General features: G+C 33.0%; 1 protein-coding gene and 1 pseudogene across 4 annotated transcripts; both read left to right on the top strand.

The window, feature by feature from the left end:
• Nucleotides 1-1,544: 1,544 nt before the first annotated feature.
• LOC142527813 (jasmonoyl--L-amino acid synthetase JAR4-like) lies at nt 1,545-5,757 on the top strand. 4 transcript variants are annotated; one of them, XM_075632772.1, is made up of 5 exons: nt 1,545-1,756; nt 2,493-2,781; nt 2,914-3,015; nt 3,534-4,351; nt 5,029-5,757. In XM_075632772.1, the coding sequence occupies exons 2-5, from the start codon at nt 2,498-2,500 to the stop codon at nt 5,565-5,567; spliced, it is 1,743 nt and encodes a 580-aa protein (XP_075488887.1). In that variant the 5' UTR covers nt 1,545-1,756; nt 2,493-2,497; the 3' UTR covers nt 5,568-5,757. The 4 variants fall into 4 exon arrangements, with proteins under 4 accessions (XP_075488887.1, XP_075488886.1, XP_075488885.1 ...); XM_075632771.1 differs by having other exon boundaries at nt 2,467-2,781; XM_075632770.1 differs by having other exon boundaries at nt 2,464-2,781.
• Nucleotides 5,758-6,501: 744 nt separating this feature from the next.
• On the top strand, nt 6,502-17,271 carry LOC142526076 (hydroquinone glucosyltransferase-like; annotated as a pseudogene).
• Nucleotides 17,272-24,622: the final 7,351 nt, after the last annotated feature.

Raw genomic sequence — 24,622 nt, 5'->3', positions numbered from 1 at the left:
CGAGGAAAAATTGTTAGAAGAAGAAGAACAGCATCAGTTCTGGGGCTGGTGAAGAAGACTGTTATTTTTCTCAGTTCTGATTTATGTAATTGGATTCCTGCTGCATTTGTTAAGACAGTATTATGTTCGGTTTTACATTTCCGTTGTAAAACATTTGAGTTTGTATCAAACATTGAGATATTCAGTATTTATGAATAAAAAGACTGGTTTCTGAATTTTGTACTTCTAAGGCTTGTTGTTTTCGAATGTAAATTTGAGAGCAACACCGGTGTCGACCAATTCCCGTCCCGGAGCGTGACACAATGTTCATGAATTATATTATACCCATATAAGTAGTAATAATAATAATAATAATTAACTATCGAATAATAGCGAGTATGATAATAATAATAATGAAAATTTAATTTTAATTTATTGAATCAAAAAAAGTCAAGAGGAAAATTAGGATAAATATTTATGCAATCGGGTTACGAGGCACAAGTGATATTACTATAATCCCATTTAAATCCGAGTAAATTTCTTTTTGTAAATCGGGTTATAAGGCACGTGATATTAGGGCATCCGCATCCGTAGTAATTAATGTATGTTATTAACTTTCCATCTCTTTCAAAAGTGTGGGGTTCACGAGCCACATAATCATTATATTAACACTTTCTCATTATTAATACACACTCATATTCATTTAATATCAACTTTCATTATTTATGGATCCCACTATCCACTTATTCATTTTTTTATTTTATATTAATTAAATTTCTTTCTAATTTTGTTTAAAAATGTACAATAAATATTATTGAAAATAAATAGTATTATTATTTTAAAAATAACTTAATTTCAATATTGATTAAAATATTATTAAAAAATAAAAAGAGTCGTTTGATATATATATAGTCAAAAGAGTCATTTGGCTTTTTTGTTCTACGTGAATTAATGAGATTAATACTGATGAATTTTTATGCTGACATGACAGCCATGATTAATAATGTGTATCTCCATATTGGTGCATGAATATTAATTGATGTTAATAATTACCTGTTAATGCATCAATGTGGGTACTCTTATTATAATCTCTCTCAAATCTGAATTTATAGTTTAATAAATTTTATATATATAAAAGCTACCTCTCTCGCCACGAAGAAAAATTTTATTTTATATATTTTAATTTAATATAAATCACGCGCAAAACATATTTAATAAATAATAGTAATAATCATTAACATCATGTATTTACACAAGAAATTTCTTATTTCTCATAATAATCATCATAGTTTTTGATGATTTAATTTTCAATAATTGGTCATCGGAACATATTTTTCTTTTTTTTTTGGTTTTATTCGTAAAATTAAATGAAAATAGTATAAATTATAAAATGCAGTATGAATAATATTGACTATATATATAATCTTATTATATATATATACACATAAAAAGTAATTAAATCTTCTAAGGGTAAAAAAGTCAATTACTACGTGAACTCACCCACACAACCAACTATAAATACCAGGGTTCATACACGTATGTATAGTATACACAGCACACAACGATCTCATTTTCCGTTTCTTGTTTTGGATGAACAAAATCCACATTTTTCTCCGATTATTGCTACCAAATCTCCGTTTGGCGGAAATCCCATGTCCTCTTTAGTCTTCAACTGCAAAATGCACGACGAAATACTTGATACTTAATTGGAGTTGGCGATACTTGTTCTTTCTTGCGCTTCATTCTTTCATCGCGCAGAGCTTATAACAGACTACTGGTTTGTGGATTATTTGAATCTTTTGTGTTTGAGTCTTTTCTTGTTGGTTTTGACCATTGGTCCAGTGATGATTCTTTCTGTGCGAACTAATGATGATTCTTTCTTTTCGTTTTTCCTTTTTAGTTATTGGATTATGGGTGCCATTTATGTAGTACGTGACTTTATGGAGGTGGTTTTATTGAATTTTCTTGAAACTTTCTGACCATCTGTGATTCTCGTGGTTTTATGTGTGTGAAATACAAGCTGGGAACTCAGTTTTCTTGAAAATTTTCCAGTTAATTCGCGTCGTTATCATGCATTAATGGTGGCTATATCGTTCCTGGATTTCACAGCGCTTCCTTGAGACATCCGTTCCGTTGAATATGGTTTTATTTGTTAAGATAGAATATGTATGGCTGCCGTGTGAAATTTCTCTTTCTCTGCAGTCATCTTTTCTGCTTCAAGCATTCATTGTGATAAAAAGATATGGATCTTTCTTTGATTTTGTAGTTCAACTTTTTTCCTTACAATTTCATTTTTCAATTTATTGTCCTCAACCTTTTGTACTTGAGAAAGAAAGTTGGAATAATTCATTATTTAATTTCAATCCTGTCATCATTGACATTGTTGTTAATTCTACAATGTCTGCCCTTTTTTGAACTCAAATTCCGTGACTTCCCGTTTGCAATTTCTGTTTTCGAAGGCTTACTAACTTTGGTGTTATATAGCAGTTTCAACTAAATTGTTGATATGCTAGGGAAAATGGAGGAAATATTTGATCCGGAAGCAGTCATAGAAGAATTCGAAGATTTGTCGAATGATGCTGGGAAAGTTCAGAGGGAGGCCTTGAAAAAGATCTTGGAAGAAAATGGTGAAGCAGAGTATCTGTGCCAATGGGGCCTCGATGCAAGAACAGACCCCGAAAGCTTCATTGCTTGTGTTCCCCTTGTCAATCACAAGGACTTGGAGCCTTACATCCAGCGAATTGCCGATGGCGAAACGGCATCAATTTTAACCGGAAAACCAATAACTACTATTTCATTGAGGTACAACTTTATCTTATTTGATTAAAGATTTCTGCCATAACTTTCTAAATAAGATAGATATATTTGTCATATTCTTGAAATAAATGATTCTCATAAGTTTCGAAGGTTGATAAACTTTGGAGAATCTTGCAGCTCTGGTACCACTCAAGGGAAGCCAAAATTTGTGCCTTTCAATGATAAATTGATGGAAAGCACCATTCAGATATACAAGACTTCTTTTGCATTTAGGAACAGGTAAATTTAGTGTTGTTTAATTGTCCTTTTTTGGTTTTACATATTGGCCTGAACTTCACCTAATTTGAATTTATGAGGTTCCTTTTCCTCTCAATTTCTCATGTGCACTTACTGAAAGTAAATCAGGACAGCGAAGGTTGTCCTCGTTGTTTTTGTTGCAGTATCATTGAGACAGGCAGACAGCGTCGGGACCATTGTAGACTTTAAAATATTTACTATGCACCATTATGTACATCTTAGTTTCTGGTATAACAATAGATACTCGAAGTTGTCGAAAGTTAATAACTATTATTAGCAACATTACTATCTTTACATTATTTCAAGTGCAGTTGGGCTCTTGCTTTATGTTTCATGTATAATAGGCCACAGTTTAAACCTGGCTTATTCTCTTCTATTTTATCGTTGTATGCTCTGCCATTCCTCACCTTGATCGATCAAATAAGTCCTCTAATAACAAATGTCGACTGATGTGTTTGCTTTCTGTGCTCATGATTATGTGCAACAATTTACTTTCGCAGAGAATACCCGATAGGGAATGGAAAAGCGCTACAATTCATTTACAGTAGCAAACAATTCAAAACAAAAGGTGGTCTAACAGCCGGAACTGCCACTACTAATGTGTATCGCAACCCTCAATTCAAGAAAACAATGAGTGCAATGCAGACCCCATGTTGCAGTCCTGATGAGGTGATATTTGGCCCCGATTTTCACCAATCTTTATACTGTCATCTCTTATGTGGGCTGATTTTCAGAGAAGAAGTTCAAGTTGTTTCCTCCACATTCGCCCACAGCATTGTACATGCCTTCCGAACCTTTGAACAAGTTTGGGAAGAACTTGTCACTGATATCCGAGAAGGGTCTCTAAGTGACCGAATTAAGGTCCTATCAATTCGAGTGGCTGTATCAAAGCTACTGAAGCCTGATCCCGTATTGGCAAATACTATTTCCGACAAGATTTCAGGATTAAGCGACTGGAATGGACTTATTCAAGAGCTATTTCCGTATACCAAGTACATTTATGGGATCATGACAGGTTCCATGGAACCTTATCTCAAGAAATTGAGGCATTATGCGGGGCAACTACCTTTATTAAGTGCTGATTATGGATCTTCAGAAGGATGGATAGGGGTAAATGTCAACCCCAAATTACCACCTGAGTTGGCTACCTTTGCCGTTCTTCCAAACATCGGTTATTTCGAATTTATACCTGTGAAAGATGATACTAACTGCCCAGAGCAGGAGAGTTCCTGTGTATCGTCCGTAGAGCCCCAGCCTGTAGGCCTAACAGAAGTTAAGGTTGGCGAGAATTATGAGATCGTTGTCACAAATTTTGCAGGTGTGTATTCTTCTTCTGTTCTTGATCTCACTACATGTTTTATTGTGTCTTGCCTACTTGAGCCATAATTATGGGATTGTGTGTCCATGCTCATTCACCTTCGTACGTTTGTGATGAAAATATAGTCGGTATGGATTTATTAGACTTTTTTTTTAAAAAAAAAAATTCCAAAACCCGCGTTTCTTTTTTATGATAAATATACGAGTAATAATATATTACACTAATAACAAATTAACAAATATTTGAAATTATTAAATCAATATTACTCGTTTAACTGTTTTAAAAATAAAAATATTTATCAAATCTGTATAATCTAGTAGTCGGACAATTTCTCTATCAATCAATAACATAGTTTCTTTTTGCTGATACAACTATTACTTATATGATTAACTAAATAGTATATCAATATAAGTATTCGACGATAAACTAATATGATATTAAATAATTGGACTCAAACTAATATAAAAAAAATATTAAAATATTAACCTTGTATGTCTTAGTTCTTGAACTCAACAAATACATATAATTCTAAAAATAAATTGGGCCCCCTACTAGGCCGGGTCATGAGGCGATGACCTTTCTTGCCTTACGTAAGGTCCGGCCCAGATCTTGATCTGTTAGCATTGTCAATGGATCTCGAACTTTTAATAAGATTGGAAGACATTTTTCATGCACAGGGCTGTATCGGTACAGACTAGGAGACTTAGTCAAGGTTAAAGGATTCCACAACTCCACTCCTGAGCTCCAATTTGTTTGCAGAAGAAACCTTCTTCTCACCATTAACATTGACAAGAACACCGAGAAAGATCTACAACTAGCTGTAGAAGCGGCAGCCACGCTGCTATCCGAGGAAAAACTCGAGGTTTTAGATTTTACGAGCCAAGTTGATACATCTACTGACCCTGGCCATTATGTGATCTTCTGGGAAATTAGTCACGCAGCAAAAGATGAAGTTCTCAAAGAATGCTGCAACTGTCTTGACAGATCATTCGTCGATGCAGGGTACGTGAGTTCCCGGAAAGTTAATACAATTGGAGCCCTCGAATTACGAATCTTGAAGCCAGGCACTTTCCACAAGATTATGGATCATTTTGTGGGATTAGGTGCTGCTGTTAGCCAGTTCAAAACACCAAGATGCGTGGGGCAAAACAACACCACTGTGTTGCAGATACTGTCGAATAATGTTGTCAAGAGCTACTTCAGTACAGCGTATTAGTCGAAAATTGGTCAGAGTTTTCTGTTTTCCATGCTGTTTCATAGAGCTATCTTAGGTAAACTGTAGAAAATGGTTAGCTGCGTTGCTTCTTTCATCGCAATTTATTCAACATTATACTCACACAACCTCGGAGATTTCCATTCTTTCATATGTGCTATGGCTACCTTCCTAAATTCCATATAAATCTCAACATCGCTTTATTTTGACAAGTAATTCTCCATAACAATTCTTGGATTGCAATTACATCCTTAAAAAACGCTCATAAATTAAAATATTTAAGTCACACGATCACTAGAAGATATAACTTTTCGTACTTTATCATTTGCTACAGGCCTAAACCAAATATATTTTTGAGATGAGTAGCGAACATATCTACCAATAGTATGAAAAGTTATTAAGAAAGTTGTAAAGCAATCTTTCAAGTCTGACTCCACATTCATCCAGATTGTTTATCTTGCACATATCAACATAAGAAAGTTGAAAGATGTTATTTGGAGGCACAAAATTTAAACCTTTCAATTTAAATTAATTCAAATTACAAATTTGCAGGTTGCTTTGTAGGCTACAGCAAGATTTTTATTTGTAATTCTGACAAATAAATCCTTCTCACGTTACTTAGGTAATCCAGCTAACGTTAATAAGCCATCTGTCATTTTATTGAGAAGTATCTTGCAATAATTATAAACAAAATGGGGAAAAATTTAGAGATAAAAAGACTAATATCTCCCTCAAAGACACCAAATGTAACTACGCTACAACCCCATTAACAGTGTCCAAACATTTAAAAAGGCTTTCCAGTTGTATGTTTTATTTCTCCTTATATTTTGATAAAATTTAGGCAGAAATATTCAAAAAAGAATCCTCAAATAACCAGATGGAGTGAAAACTTATTATCTTTTTCAAAAAAACTCAGCGACTTCGGCATAAATTCAAGATGGAGAAACTTGAAGAATCCAATCAAATTAAGGAAAAAGCGAAGATATGGGACTGTGCGAGCCCTTTATACGATTCATTCGAACTGGTTGCCATGAACCATGTTCTTGAGAAACATTTCATGACTTTTCCTTATTATCGTGGCACTGGATCAAGCAACTTGAATGCTCATTCATCAAGATTCACATCATCATCTTCGTCGATTGAACCGGATTATGCAACACAAGAGACGATTGGAGGAGAACCGAGCAAAGCTAAAAAACATCTTATGACAAAGTTTTTGAGTGAGCTTGAGGGAGAGGTATGGAAAAATAAGAATGATGGAGAAATGATAAAAGACAGATCAGCAAAGGAGAAGAAAATTTTGGTTTTTAAGATTTTCGGGTGCGGTATGAGTTCGTGGAAGAAATAGCAAAATGCAGCATGGTTATGGTATATGACCTCAAGTGGCGGAGCCGCCAGAAATCGTCGACGATGTTGTTTCGCCGGATCTTGATCATTTTACTACTCAGAATGGTGTAAAATTTCATTTGTTTCTCGGATATCCATGCATAAATTTTGCTGGCTTTTAATATGTGTGCTTTTGTCTGGTTCATAGCTAAAAATTGAATCTTTAAGCATTTTCTAGGCCGTGATTCAAAAAGTGACATGCAATCGGTAAAACAAGAGAGTTGAATATTTTCTGCTCAGTCAAGAATAAAGAGTATTTTAATGGGCTGGAATTTATATATTTTCTTCAGCAAAATTACGCATCCTGAAATTTGGAATTTTTTCCTACTCGAGTTAAAGACTGCAGGTGGCCTCTGAGTTCTTGTTTATTTACTTTTTTCTTTTTTACGAAGAAGTTAAATTTAGCTTTTGGCAGTGATGCTAAAATGTTTGTTCATTGTTCAGTTACATGCCACTGATTAAATTTAAACTGAAGTACTTATTTTACTAGAAGATATGTTAGTGCGTTGCACGTGTACGGAATATATAATGATTATATGAGGATATTAATTCTCACTTTACTCTCATAATCTTTTATTTTTCAACAATTAATTCAATTTATGACACCTCGATAAACTTCAGATTTTATTTTTGTTTGAGTTCTTGAAAACTAATATAATTGAGTTGTTTTAGGATTGATATACATATAAGTATATATTGTTGCAATATTTGTCTAAATATAATAATATTTATTAATGTGATATATAATCAGAATCATATTCTTAATATCAATCTGACACCTATTTTTATATCACAACTTTAAAATTGTAAAAATAATATGGTCAGACTATTAGTATTCAAAGTAATAAAACAAAAAACAAATATATCAATTTAATTTTTTTTACAACAACCATAATTTTTAAATTTCCCATGATATATTTTGAAGTCATAAAATTCTATACATAAATCACGTTCTTGAAAAAATAGCTACAAGTTCTACAAATATTCATTGATAAAAATTTGACATGATATAAAACATGGAGATAACTGTAATAGTTTTACAAATTTATTTTTAGAAAATTTTTTAAAAAACATAAGAAAATTTTAAAAATCTTACAAAATTTTTTTAAGTCAATGTAGATGTAAGTAATTTGTTTCACATGAAAACTATTTGAATTCATTCTTATTCCTCATTTTCCATCACTTTCTTTTATATAAGAAAAATTATTACACATAAAATGAATTTAAACTCATTTTGATTCTTTTGAAGTGTTCTTATGGCACCAATCAATTAACTGTGTTTGTCATTCACATGATTTTACGGTTTGGCCTATTGACACCTACGTAAGTGAAATCATCATTATGTTCATCATTAGCTTAGTATAAGATATTGCATCTAGATCACAATTATAAGAAATAAAAGTCATGTCTTGGGTAAAATAATGAAGTGCAAATGTCATTCCAAAAATAAAATTTCATTTTTCTTCAATTTATTGTAAAATTCATTAATATATGAAAAAACAAACAGAAAAAGACATGTATCATTAATATTATTTAACGAAGATAATGACGTACATGTAAATTCATACAATTTTATTAGAGTTTTCAATGTATTATTCTCGTATTATTTACGTTATTCATTGATGTTAATCTACTCAAGTTTAAAATAAAAATTGGCACAAAAACTCCTATGTGACTGTTTCACGGGTCAATTTTTTGAAACATATCTCCTATCCACCCGGATCATAAAAAAACATTGTTTTTCACTCCGGAGATGGATTGGATTGACCAATCTCAGGGATATATATCCACGAATCCGGCTTACAGTAGACCTACTCAAAAATTGGAGAACTATAAAATTTTGAGTAAGAGTATATACTTACTTCATTTTCATTCGATTCATTTTAAATACATTAATTAATGAAAAAAGAAATAAAAAAAGGATATCCAAAAAATAAAGATGCAGTTAATAAAGAAAAAGAAAAAGAAAAAAAAAAGAAATCAAACAAAAAAAATTATTTTATAATAAAGATATAATTCATTTTTAAAAATGAAGTGTAAATTTTATTATTCTTCTATTTATTTTAAATTCTACTAAAAATATAGTTTTTTTTTAAAATAGAGTATAAATTCCATTAATAGCTGAAAAAAAACGAACAATAAAATATGTATTTATTATTATTATTATTTAAAATTTTATTAAATATATAATTTTTTTTATAAAAAATGGAGTATTAATTTTATTCCAAAAATGAAAACTAAATTTAAATTTTATTACAAAAATGATGGCTAAATTTCATTTTACTTTAATTTATTTTAAAAGCAATTAATAACTGGAGAAAAATAGAGAAAAAACATTAATTATTATTATTATTTAAAATTTAAATAAAGATATAGTTTTTTTAAAAAAAAAATTGAATGCAAATTTCATTTAAAAATAACGGCTAAATTTTTTTTTAATTTATTTTAAAATTTATTAATTAATATATGGAAAAAACAAACAAACAAAGAGACATGTGTTAATTATTATTATTTACGTTATCATTGATGTTAATTTACTCAAGTTAAAAATAAAATTGACATATAAACTCATATGAGGCTATTCTAGGGGTCAATTTAGTGAAGCATGTCTCCTATCTGACCCGAATCAGGAAAAAAACTATGTTTTTCGCTTGAGAAATGACTAAGTCGACCCGTCTTAAATATATATATCCATGAAACTATCTCACAGAACACCTGCCCAAAAATTGGATAACTGTAAAATTTTGAACAAGAGTGTGAACTTCATCTTCCTCCGATTTATTTTAAAATTACTAACATTAAATAATGAAAAAAGTCGACCCTTCTTATAGATATATTACTATATAACTATGAGATCGTCTTACAAAACCTATTCAAAAATTGGAGAACTATAAAATTTTGAACAAGAGTGGAAAGTTCATTTTCATTTGATTTATTGTAAAATTATTAATTAATGAAAAATAGAAATCAAACAAAAAGACATAAAAAAAAAAAAGATAGAGTTCATAAATCAAATAAAAGAAAAAAGAGATAAATAAATAAAAATTATTTTCAAAATAAAGATATAGTTCATTTTTAAAAAATGAAATGTAAATTTTATTATTCTTCTCTTTATTTTAAATTTTATTAAAAATATAATTTTTTTTTACATAAAATAGAGTACAAATTGCGTTCCGAATAGGGTGGATACATTTCATTTTTATTTAATTTATTTTAGAATCCATTAATAACTGAAAAAAAAATAAAAAAATGCATATAATTTATATTCTTTTAAATTTCATTAAAGATATAGTTTTTTTTTTAAAAAAAATAGAGTGTAAATTTCATTCCAAAAAATAAGGTTAAATTTTATTTTATTTTTTTAATTTATTTTGAATTCCATTAATTAATATATGGAAAAACAAACAAACAAATAGACATATATTAATGATTATGATTTAATGAAGATAATGACATACATGTAAATTTACAATTCAAAGTTATATATTTATAGTAGTAATATATAGATTTTTCGTTTTTCTAGTTACATAGAATTGCAATCTATTCATAGGAAATTGGCTTCCTTAATCCTAATGGTCCAACACAAAAACTTTTGCGAGACGGTCTCACGAGTCAATTTTGTGAGACGTATATCCTATTTGGGTCACCCATAAAAATGTATTATTTTTTATACCAAAAATATTACTTATTATTGTAAATATGAAACATAGTTGACCTGTCTCAATCTGTGAGAATCCGTGAAATCATCTCATAAAATACATACTAATAGTCCAATGCACACTAATACAAACTGCTATACCATTGAAGGTCCGGAAAATTGTATGAAGAATGGAAGGCCAGATTCCAATTTTGTTTATTGGCAGTGGAAACCAAGGGATTATAGTTTACCTACGTTTGAACCAAAGAAATTTCTGAAGATAACGAGGCATAAGTCACTGGCATTTATTGGTGCTTCGATTATGCGTAATCACGTGCACTCGTTGCTATGCCTTCTCTCGCAGGTATGTTGGCTAATGTTGAATTTGATCAATATTATCTTCGAGAAATCTCCATTGATAAAATGTTTGAGCTTCTTATCCACTGGCATATTGTAATATTTCACACTGTTGAGTAGCTAAAATTGCCTCATTTTGGGCTGTGTTACAACTTAGAAGACTTGAGTTGAATGATAAGCAACAACTATCGCTGCATTGACATGCGTTTGGTCCTGTGATTAGCACCAACGCAAAAGTCGAAACTATGTATATGTCAAAAAATTTGAGGTAACTTAAAATTTTCATGTGCACTTCTGTTCATTCGATTAATTGCGCTGCGTCAATCTATATCTGTCTGGTTGTACTGGAGTATTAGATGATATAAATTATGAGATTAAGCTTTCAGTATAGAAATGATGTGTACCTGAGGTCCTACACATCCATCCATAGTGAGCATGTTATTTGATTATTAGAGGGAATAAGCAATAGATGACGAACTCCATTTTTCTTTCAAGATCAAGTGACCGCGGATGAAGTTGTCTCTAATAATTTCTTTGATATGCCAAGAATATTTATTGGGTCATTTGTGAGTGGCCCTTCCATCTGCATTGATACCCAATTTACAGCTGCTTAGATTTGATATATGTTTGTTCAAGTTGAGTGGTTTCTTAGCCTTTGTCGACGTTAAGTTTCATAACCAATTCATGATGAATTCTCAGCATTAATTTTTAGCTTTTCGCTGATCCACAGACGAAAAGGGCATACATAATCTCTCACAAATTCTTAAGCAAGGTTTCTTCTGTTCTTTCAGGAACACTTGATCATGCATGAATGAACGTAACATAACCGCTAGCTACCAATTGACCAGAATTGCTTATAATGCATTCATCCAGTTTGAATTTGTCATTTCAATTGTTTTTCTAGCAGCTGAAGAATGATAATACCTATAACTGTTGGAAATTTGAATAACTTATGTCTCATGAATGTGAGAGTGTCTTTTGGCTCTTCACATTTTTGAGTTAGTTGTGGCTCATTATTGTGGAAGTGTCTTTTAACTTTCCACATTCTTGAGTTAATTGAAGAGTTTTGACTCTTCATATTCTTGAGTTAATGGGAAGATTAATTGAGTTAATTAATCTTGCATGACTCTTGGTGTGTATTTTGGGGCTTATAAATAGTGTGTTCATTTCCTCATTTCAAACATATGAAAATCTTATTTCTTTCAAGTATTCTCTTGCATTTCATATTGTTAGCTTTTCATTTGGCCTCCGTTAAATCTCGGTGATATAGTAAATGTACGTTTTCAGTTCGCCGTAGTAGTGTCTTGTGCTAAGTCAGTGCTGATTGTTCCGTTGTATCCTGGGAAATAGACGTCCAAGATGATCCTCGAAGCACATACAGGAGGGGCCAAATCGGTTTTAAGGACACTGTATTTCATACAGGCCTCGGTTCGGTTTTTTAAGCATTGTACTACTGTTTTGTTCACCATACTGGTTCGCTGGTTTTTCGCATAACTTTCTTTCCTGTTTTTTCCATATATTTTATGTCACAATAACTATATTCAGATCTTGAATCTCAAAGTCTTGAACAACTTCATTGTCTTGCTTCGGACTCGGCTTGAATTGGTACTTGCATGTATCTGTAACCAACTTCGTTTCATTTATTTTTGTCACCGGCTCAATAGAGGTTGCTTATAACAGGGAGTGGTCGGGTTGCAAATGAATTGAACCTACTAGAATACTAATCATCTTTCGATATCTGAGCTCGAGTCCAATGCTTATAGCCGTTTCAAGCTTGGGTTACGTGCTTGAAATCTATGGGATTGAATTCGACTTGATCAAGTGTTGAATTCATCATTTAGTTCGAACTTAATTATCAAGCTCTATGAAGCGAAAGCTGGAATTATGTTCAGGCTCAAAAATATATTCCCACATGTTCGAGTCCAATAATTTCAAATACAAATTGAATACCATTCGAGTTGGCTTGATTCATTAAATCTGCAAGGATGCAACATAGTGTAATTATAACCATTGTAATCTCGCAGGCCGAACAAGCTGTTGAAGTCTACGAAAATGGAGTTTCATCAAGTATGATCCAGCTCCATCTCGATGAAACTGGACAGTGTATGGACACAGCAATGCGAGAATTTCAATTACATAATGATAGCCGGAGGGAAATGGCTTCTCAAATCTGCCCTTTACTACGAGAACAACACTGTGGTTGGGTACCATAACTGTCACAATGGTAACATCACGCAACTGTGATTCACATATGCTTATCGTAAAGCATTAAACTCGACTTTGGTTCGAAGCATCAGCAGTATATTTTCATCAGAACAACCACCCCGGATCACTTTGAGAACGGGGAACGGGTACCCGTGGATACTGTAACAAGACAAGGCTGTTTCAAGAAGGCGAGGTCAAAATCAAGTATACAGATGGGATAATGAGGAACATCGAGCTTGAAATAGATCAATGAAAATACAGATATCTAACCCGATCCGATTCATGAAAACATTAAATTTAATGTCAAAAATATTACTTTTCATTTTAAATATGGATATGGTTGATCGTCACACAGAAATAGATCAATGAGACTGTTTCACAAGAGATCTACTTTGCATTTTTATTTATAAAATATTAAATTTTATTTAATGAAACGGGTCGGCTCATAACAATGATATGAATATATGAAACCATCTCATAAAATAGTTATTCAAGATAGCATAACCTAGATTTGGTTTCAATTACTGTAAATACAAGAAAATAACTGAAACCAGCATGATAGATTTGAGAACAAAACTGAGTTAGATTTCAAGCATCGACATTGTAACTTCTTGTAGCGACGTTGCAACTTCTGCTGTGCAAAGTTGCGGTGCGTTTCCAACCATTGAATTTACGAGAATGATAATAATTTAATAAGTTGTGATTTTCTAGTAACACATTCCAAAAAAATTGAGGGACATATTTGCAAATATTAGCTTATTGTGTGATTAAATAAATTTGTGACAAATATTGGGAGATTGGCTTAATTGAATGACAAAAATCTCCACGTCTTATCTTCGAAAGATTTTCTAAAAGATGTTCTTCTATATCGGAAGATATCTCCTCCATTTCATATTTTATTATTATTTAGGAATCATGTTAGCACAAATTTATCTATCTCCATTTTGTCCTCGAATTTCATCTCCATTTTTCATCTACATTCTCATATCTGTCTCAATCTTCGTTTTTTCGGGTTGAAGAATGTGATCGAACTCTCATCCTCGCCCTCATTATTGTTTCAAAAATATTAATGTGGCTAGAAGAAAGAAGCATGTGAACCAAAACTTATTATTATCTATTATTATTAATGATAATATTAATATTAATTTCAATAATAATACTAATAACAATATTCTTATTTTATTATTTATATTATTTTTAGGGCTAGTTCGGGATGATGATATTAATTTTATACCCGCCCCGAATTATTCGGGAAAAATCCACGAACCAAAACTCGAAAAAATCGAGAATCTTTATCCCTGTTTTGGGTTTTCCCCGAGGGCCTCAAACTTTGGTAAAGGTTCTCATCTCTACTTGTGAGTGAGACAAGTTGCTGAAAATTAATATTTTTAGAATGAAATGCATTGAATCGACTTGGAGATCCATACCATAAATTAACTCATGACTCAAACTGTATACATAAATAGTATAGATAGAGATATTGCCAAAAAAAAAAAAAGACGTAATAGTAATAATAATATTATTATGGAAGACACGACATCAAATACAAATACTCACTCTATACCGAGAAAGACCAACACACACAGACCGACAAACGGATATTGTTTCGGATATTGTTTTTCTGCTTCTGCCGTCTCCTACCAATATTAATTTCCTTCAATGGAGAGAACAGCAAGATCATCTCCAATCATGACACCATATTGGTGCCACATCATTGTGGTGCCATGATTTTTCACTCCAATCCAGTACCAAAACCGGCGCTCACATGTGGCGCAGCAAATTGCTGCGCCACAATTTTTTTATTTTTTTTTATTTTTTTAGTTTTTAATTTGATTAATTTAATATAAGTGTTTAATATTTAATTAATTAATATTTTTTGAAATTTTAATTATAAAATTTTTAATATTATGATTAGAAATTAATTAAGAGTAAGGTAGAAAAGATGTGGAGCGTGCATTTGGTGTTCTTCAATCTCGATTTGCGATTGTGGCAGCTCCAGCACGGTCTTGACGTAAAAATGATTTACATTACATTATGAAAGCTTGCATTATCATGCACAACATGATTATTGAAGATGAACGTGACCTTAGTGCACCAATTCAAGATGCTAATGGAAGCACCTGTTCCAGACGTTGAAATGATGGTCAATGACGAAAATACAAGATTTCAAGAATTTCTCGCTCGTTATAAAAAAAATGAAAAATAAAGATGCTCACTATGAATTACGAAATACATTAATTGAGCATTTATGGGAACAATATAGTAATTCGAATATTTAATATTGTATTTTTGTTGTATTATTAATTTAATATCAAATGAACGTGTTTTTTTCAATGATATTTTGATTTTATTAAAATATAATTTGTATTAAATAATTGTACGTAAATCAAATAATTTTTTGTTAATATAAAATAATTAATTCAAATTTTAATATATAAATTAAAATATTTAATTATTATTATATTATCAAATTATAAATAATTAATATAAAACAGAAATATTAATATTGAAAAAAAAATATTTTTGGAATATTTTATTATAGTGTAAATATAGAGCAATGCAATTGAAGATGATTTTAGTATAACACCGTTATAGTGCATAATATATTGCACTGGACTGGAGATGTCCTAATCCTCACATCGCCATTATTCCAACTCAGGCATCGGGCACCTCATTCCCTTGCTCGAATTCGCCAAGAAACTTCTCCATCTCCACGATATCTCCGCAACATTCCTTATCCCCAACGAAGGCCAACCTCTCACCACAGCCCAGAAAACGTTCCTTCTAGCTATCCCTCCTGGAATAAGCTATATATCCCTCCCGCCTGTAAACTTGGACGATTTGCCTTCCGGAACCAAGATCGAAACCCGTATATCCCACACCGTCGCACGTTCTCTGCCCTCGGTTCGCCACGTCGTTGAGTCCTTAAATGGTACCCAGAAGCTTGCTGCGTTGGTTGCTGATCTGTTTGCCACTGATGTATTCGACCTTGGTATACAACTTAAAATTCCAGTATATCTTTTCTTCCCCCCTTCTGCTAGTAGTTTGTCTCTTGCTTTGTACCTGCCGGAGCTCGAAAAAGCGGTGTCGTCCGAATTCAGGGATGCAGCGGACAAGATTCAGATTCCCGGGTGTATACCCATTGAAAGGAGAGATCTTTCTGATCCTATGCAGGACATGAAGGATGAAGCGTACGGATGGATGCTTCACCATATGAAAAGGTATAGAATGGCTGATGGCTTGTTAGTTAACAGTTTCAAGGAATTGGAGCCTGGTGCCATTGAAGCTTTACAGCAACAAGAAAGTGGGAAGCCCCCTGTTTACCCGTTTGGACCCCTGATTCTTACCGGTTCTAAATCTGATGATCCGTGCTTAAAGTGGCTAGACGAGCAGCCAACGGGTTCGGTTTTGTACGTTTGTTTTGGAAGCGGTGGCACTTTATCTCAGGCTCAGATAACCGAAATTGCGTTAGGTTTAGAGAAGAGCGAGCAGAGATTTTTATGGGTTATCAGATGCCCAAATGACAGGGTTTCCAATGCTGCATACTTCGATAGTCACAATTCCGATGATCCATTAACGTACTTGCCCGAAAAATTTATCGAGAGGACCAAAAACCGTGGGCTGCTAGTCCCTATGTGGGCACCACAGGCACAAATCTTGGCCCACGATTCGGTTTCAGGTTTTCTGACGCACTGTGGATGGAACTCGGTTCTTGAAAGTGTAGTTAATGGGGTACCGTTGATCGCTTGGCCGCTTTATGCAGAGCAGAAGATGAACGCCTTCTTTCTGGACAAGAGTTTAAAAGTGGCGCTGAGGCCGAAGCTGGGGGTAAACGGATTGGTGGGGAGGAATCAAATTTGTAGTGTCGTTAAGGGTTTGATGGAAGGAGAAGAAAGGAAAAGGATTCGTAGTCGAATGGGGGAGCTTAAGGACCGTGCAGCAAAGGTGCTTGGTGAGAATGGTTCTTGCCTCCAAATATTGGGTATGTTAGGTGAAAAATGGAAGAATGATGTTCAGGGAGATTGCTAAGGATTTAATTATGGTTGTCGTTTAATGTGCATGTCTGTATAATGGAGTTATGTTGGTGGAATCATGAATTCAAATACTATACGCATTATGTTATGTTGGTGTTGCCTTGTTGCTTGATATCCAATTAATCACTTTTCTTCGAGGTTACAAATAATCGTGAATGAAAATATTTCATAATTTTTTTTAGATATTGCAAACATTTGTAAAAATGTTTATTTAATCATGGAAAATTGTGAATCATCTTGGTGACTCATGTATAGGGATGTAATCGAGTCGAGTCGAGCCGAACTCTTGAATGTTTGAGCTTGGTTCGTTTATAATCGAGCCGAGCTCGAGCTTTATTTAACGAATATATGCATGGCTCACGAGCTTATTCAAGCCTTTATCGAACCTAAACAAGCTTAATAAATATGAATTATACATTTAAATTTTCATTAAATTAATTAAAAAGTAAATTATATATTTAAAAAAATATATTATTCTTATTAAAATTTGTAAATTTATTATAATAAATAAATTTAATAGATTTTTCTATATATTTCATAAATAATATGCAAAATCAATAAATCAATATCAAAACAATTATTTTTTCATCTAAAAGATTACTCATGAACTTACCAACGAACATGTTCACGAGCTAACGAGCCGAATACTGTAAAACTTGAGTTTGATTTGTTTATCTTAAAAAGCCTCATCAAACGAGCTCAAACGAGCTTTTATCGAATCGAGCTTTGAATATCTCACGAACGGTTTGGTTCGTTTACATCCCTACTCATGTAATAGGTGATTATTCGGCAGGTTTCTTCCAGGTTAACATCCTGGTTTTACGACGTCCCTTCAGGAGTTAATCGAGCTTTTAAGTTCTTCAGACCTCGCAAGTCTTGTATACCTTGGGATCACATGCAAAAGAACCAAACTTTTTCGAGTCAGCAAGCTTAGACGAGCCATTTTTCATGGGCTACTTGGTTTGTGATCCGTGGGAAATGTTGTATTGTAATTGCATGTTCATGGGCTGTGGATGTGCACCGCAGTTGGGCGTCCATGGAGAAAGCAGTGCGTTGCTTTATGAATTGGATCTCCTGAAATATCCAATTGGACCCCCCCGAATTGATGCCTCTCCTCAACCGCAATCAACTCCGCAAGATGAGGGGAGAAGCTTCCATTAGTAAAATTTTATTTTGGTTGATTAATTATTGAGATTATTTTGATAAAAAGAAAAATTAAAATATTGATTTGAAAATTTTGAAGACAAAGGAAAAAAATATTTTGTTGTATATATCTTGTGGTTGTTGAATATATAATGGAGATATGAAAAGATATTATCTTAATTGACATAAGAAGAAATAATACAAGATTTGAAAAAATAACGTCTATCTTGGATATGATTATGTATTCTACATAAAAGGAGTGTTCATTATTCGTTGTGAAGATTGTTGAGAGAGTGGCTATGTGTGCCAAGGGAGGAATATATGCTTTCATTGTCGAATCTTTCATAGCGGTTTGTTGATTGTTTTTTGTTGCTTTTATGCACTATATTTATTGAGACATTCTTCGGGTGAAGAAAGTGAGTTCTTGAGAGATAGTGATATTTATTGTATACGTCATATTTTATGCTGTGAGCTTTTCAGGTTGATTGTGTGCGAAATTAACGAACCAAAAAGAAACTATCTATTATGTATCTCCACACCTGTTGAAACAAGCTATTGACAGTTTCATCTTATCATTTTGTTTTGAGAACTTTTCAATTGCTGGTGGTAAACATATATTCTAAGCCTCGTGATTCTTTCTAGGGAGATGAAGGTGAATGTCAGGAGAATAATCCGCAATTTCGAAGGGAAGTCAGATTTGACGACTAGTGGTGCTCGTCAAGTAAAGTCTAATGAATGTTTTCGGCATGTAAGTGTCATTAGAAAATATGGAAACTTTTATTTGAATAAGTCCTTTTATGATTGTTGTTTATATTTAGTGAATTCGTTTGATAGTTGGACGTGACCAAGTGAATAGAAGTAGGTTGGACTGAACCACGTTAAAATTGCTTTTGTTCTTGTCCTCCAAGTGGTGGTAGTTGTGTTAGCCAAAATGCAAAAATTCGAAGTATGAAAACAACAATTGTAGAGCAGTAAACAAAAGTAGGATCGTATACATATAGAGCAATAAACACAAACAGTATGCAACTGGAAGTATAAATATCGAGTATGTAAAATAATTGAAAACTGGTAAATCAAACCGAGACCTATACAGAGTACAATTTTCTTGAAACAGATTTGTCTCATCCGAAGGTGCTTCGAGAATTAGGACGGCTAACTGTTTCCTAGGATACGATAAAACTATGTAGCAACTTATCACGAAATAACTATACCGGTGAACTGAAAACGTATTTTCACTTTATTTCCAAAACTTAACGGTTGCCTAATTAAAAGCTAACAACTTTCTTCTCACGTCCAGTTCTGTAGTAGAGATGGAATTCCAAAACACCCATCAACTATAACCCCAAAAGAACTAGATTCCGTAAACAACATAGAGGAATAATGAAGGGAATGGCTTATCGAGGTAATCGTATTTGTTTCGGTAAATATGCTCTTCAGGCACTTGAACCTGCTTGGATCACATCTAGACAAATCGAAGCCGGTCGACGAGCAATGACACGAAATGCACGCCATGGGGGAAAAATATGGGTACGCATATTTCCAGACAAGCCAATTACCATAAGACCTGCTGAAACACGTATGGGTTCAGGGAAAGGATCCCCCGAATATTGGGTAGCGGTTGTTCCAAATCCGTGATTAATTTGTATGTGCATCGAGGGACTTTTTTAATGATTTTTTTTATTGATTTTCTACGAATTTTTTGATGATTAGCATCCTTATTTACATTTACAAAATTAAAATAGTTCAAATATTTTGTTTTTTTTTTCTGAATCTATTTTACTGATGAAAGTTAAGAAATCAACAATTTCTGTTGATAATGATTTTTTAGCAAATCTATTCATTTTCTGTTCAACTTCTAGGGACGAAGTATCGAGAAGAAGTATACCGTGAATTCGGTTTATCCCAAATTTATTTAATAAATTGTCTATCGAAGTTTTTTTTAGAATTGAGGGTAAAGGACTTTTGTGAATTGTTCTCCGATATGATCCGTTCAAAAAGGGATCATACCCTTTGGATAAGTATTCTTCTGTAGACTCATCGTTACACAATCGAGTCCTTGTTGTGCCAGGGGCGCGGACAGTCTCGTACATACAAGGTATTCTATGCCATTAAGAGTAGTCCCTTAATCCATCGGATGACGGGTGGGCATTTTACCAGAGGTTTCTAATCTACCCTTGTGTGATTCCTGTTGAAGCATATACTCGGGGGTGGGTGCAGGGCGGACGATTTTAAAGCAGACTCCCCTTTCATTAGATAGAGAAGATCACCAAGATTGCGTGATCCGCTGCCGAACTTATTCCAATTTCAAGAGCTCGGATCGAATCGGGGCCAGTCCCGACGGATCCAATATCCAATAAATACATCTATTCATTTCACCCTTTCAGAGAACATAGTAAAGGGTGTCGGGGGGCATAATTTCATTCCCAAGCAAAAAGGAGTCTTTCTTTCTTTTTTCTTTCCTATGTTTTCCATTTCGCGTTTATTGTTTGTTTAGATTTGTAACTATGTGACTAATCGAAGTGGAAAGACAATCTAATAATCCTTCATCAGAGGATTATCCAAGCAAGACGCAAGATAAGTTATAGAAAAAAAAAAGAAACGGATAATAAATACAAATAGTTCCTAAAAAACAATGGATGAGAGAGAAAAAAAATTCAAAAATGGGAATATATGCTCTAAGGTTGAAAATATCATAAGATTATAGGAGTCCTTTAATTAGAAAATCCATATGGAGGGACGATGGCTCCATACCGGAAACAGCCGAAAAGAGCAAAAGAATTCTTGAATGAGACCCCGAGTGTGTTTGTAAAAATATATTTTTATATATGGATTGATGAAATAGACACACTATAAGCTCCAAAATGCACACCGAAAGTCATGTAAAATTAATAAACTCAATTAATCTTACAATTAACTCAAGAATATGAAGAGCAAAAAGTCTCTAATTAACTCAAGGATGTAGAAAATCAAAAGACACTTCCACAATCATAAACCACAACTAACTCAAGAATGTGGAGAGCCAAAGGACACTTCCACATTCATGAGCCATAGTTTCATTCAAATTTTAAATTTAATTCAAATTTCCAGCAATCTTTCACATGCATAAAAATTGTTACAAATCTCGATGATAAAATTCTACAGTTGAATCCTACATTGGATAGGTAGGTGTTACACTTTGGACTTTCCTTTGTTAAATATATTTGCTTTACTAGTTGGCCAGTAGATATGATGTCCTTGAACTGTTATTCCGTTTATGTATATTAAAATATACTTCACACAAGAATCTCACTGATACAATTTTGTTCTCATGATTGTGTTCTTTTTTTCCATGAACACACGCACGGTTTTGCGAGAGGGTGTAGAAGTGAATCTAAAAATTCTCGAGATGGTGTAGAATTGAAGCTAAAAATTCTTTCGAAACGGTCCTACTTCTCTCTCGCATAGGTGATTCTTTATTGCTTCTCACCATAATCATTAAAATTTGTGTGCTTATCATCAACATTCATTGTTTCATAATAGGAATAGACTATGGATAACTCCCACTGTTATTCACCAAATCAGTATGATTAGATTGTCTCATTGAACCTAGTTCTTGAGATCTCCAGTCAGCTTATATCGAGTTTCGTTCGCATCAATTATTCTATAGGCTTAAGCCACATTCCCCTTAATGATTTCGCAACTAACTCTCTATTTAATCTTTTTGTTAGCGGATTCGCTATATTATCCTTTGAATTTACATAATCAACAGATATAGCAATATTTGAGAGTAGTTGTCTAATGTTATTGTGTGTACGACATATATGTCTAGGCTTAACATTGTACATATTATTTTATGTTATTCAATCACATATTGGCCATCACAATGTATACATATAGTCGGCACAAGTTTTTCTCATCATGAAACATCTTTTAATAATTGAAGTAGCCATTCACCCTTTTCACCACAATTTTCAATAGCTATAAACTCGGATTTCGTCGTGAATCTGGCTATTATAGTTTTTTTTAGAATAATTCACGCAATTGTTGCAGCTCCTAAATTGAATACAAATCCACTTGCAGATTTTGAACATTTCATGTCAGATATCTACTTTGCATCATTGTATCATTCAATAACAACGGGATATCTAGTGTAGTGTAGTCCATGGTCACGAGTGTACCTTAAGTAATTTAGCAATATGATAATCTTTTTTTTCAGTGTTCAACTGCTGGATTACCCGTGAATCCACTCAATTTTCTTACAGCATAAGATATGTCTTGTCTGGTACAACTCGTTAAGTACATCATACTTCCAATGACTCGAGATAATTCTAATTGATATATACTCTCATATCAATTCTTTGATAGATGTTGATTAGTATTTATTGGGTTCTAGCCAACGCAGAATCATCTTTATTGAATTTATCAAGGATTTTGTGCATATAATGTGACTGACTTAGAACTAGCCTTTATGATATTCTATGAATTTTAATTCCAATGACCACTTCGGATAAGTTCAAATCTTTCATGTCGAATCTTGAGTTCAACAACTTATTGATGAATTTAATCATCTTATGATTGCTTCCAATGATAGCCATGCCATCATGTAAAGACATAAAATGACATAGACATTTTCAGTGTCCTATACATATACACATTTTTCGCATTCACTAAATTTAAATTCACTTTCTATCACGATTTTATCAAATTTTTCATGTGAGGCCTAGGGCCGAATAGGGCGGGGGGTGATCGCCGGTGCCATGATGTTGGACGGACAATGAGTGGCTCCTGGCAGGCTTCAAGGCGGAGGGAACATGAACTGATCTTACACCGGAAGGAGAGGGATTTCGAAACTGTTCAGATATGGGACTGCGCAGTTGAGGAGAGATTAAAATATTTGATTTGTACTACTCATATCAAGAAAGTGCATCTTCTTTTCGGTAGCTCATCACATAAGAACTCCAAAGTTAAGCAGTGCTTGACTTGGGGAAATTTTGGGATGAGTGACCTCCTGGGAAGTTTTCCAGGGTGCTTGTGAGTGAAGACATAAGCACGCTGGAAAGACCCGTCTTGATATAGTGAGGACAATCATCGAATCTGGGGCATTACATTTCATGTCATTGCTTTGGTGCTTGTTTTAAGCCATATAGAGATTTCACACATTTACAAACCTTATTTTCTTGCCCAGTTGTAAAAAATCCCTCAAGTTATTCCATGTAAATTTTCTCTTCTAAATCTCCATTTAAAAAAGTTGTTTTTACATCCATTTAGTGTACTTTAAAATTCCATAGGGTGGAAATCACAAGTATCAGATGTATAGATGTTATTCTCGTTACAGAAGAATAAATGTCAAAGTAATCAAGCCCTTCACGTTGATGTAGCTCTTGATTACCAATCTGACTTTATACTTATCTATAACGCTATCTGATTTCATTTTCCATTTGAAAATTCATTTGCAACTTAGTGATTTGTTTCCCGGAGGAAGATCCACTATGTATGATTTTGTAAAATGGATTTCATTTCGAAATTGATAGCCTCTTTCCGTTGAGACCCCTTAGATGATTTCACCGCTTTTTTGAAGCTTAGAGATTCACTTTTCGTAATGAAAGTGATGAAATTCCGATCAAAAAATTTCTCTGTCCTAGCTCTCTTACTACTTTCAGGTTTAACTTCATGGTTAACCTCTTATTCTTTTTCCATTGGCTCATTTGATCTTTTTGATGAACTTGTTTCTTCTTTATGTTTGCATGGAAACACATGTTGAAAGAACGAAATATATCTTGATTACATTATCATACTCTTGTTAATATAAAGTATTTGAAATTCATGTACAAGAAAATGATAAGAATTACTGTTTTGTACGTATCCAATGAAAATACTATCAATATTTTTTTGGTTTTATCTTTACTTTCTTCGGAGTGAAAACTGCTACCTTGGCAAGACACCTTCACACTCGCAAATATTGGCAGGAAGAAGTTTTTCTTTTCAATAACTCGTATGGAATTTTAACTTGTTTCTTTTAGGACACCTTATTTAAAAAGTAATTTGATGTTATAACAGATTCTTTCCATATGTTTAGTAGTAAACCAGAACTTAATAACAACATATTTATGATTTTTTTCAAAGTGCAATTCTCTTTACAACACCATTTTGCTGAGGAAAATAAGGTGTTGTTCATTTGTGTATGATGTTATGTTAGCACAAAACTCAATAAATGGTGATTCATATTCATTTCCACGATCAATTCTTAGTTCCCTAATTTTCTTGCTAAGTTGGTTTTCAACTTCACTTTGGTCGTTAAACAAAATTTTATAATATCT

The sequence above is a fragment of the Primulina tabacum genome, chromosome 15 (assembly GCF_025594145.1).
Source record: "Primulina tabacum isolate GXHZ01 chromosome 15, ASM2559414v2, whole genome shotgun sequence".
NCBI lineage: Eukaryota > Viridiplantae > Streptophyta > Magnoliopsida > Lamiales > Gesneriaceae > Primulina > Primulina tabacum.
Note: the sequence above shows the minus strand (reverse complement) of the source record. Positions and strands in the feature narration are given on the sequence as shown.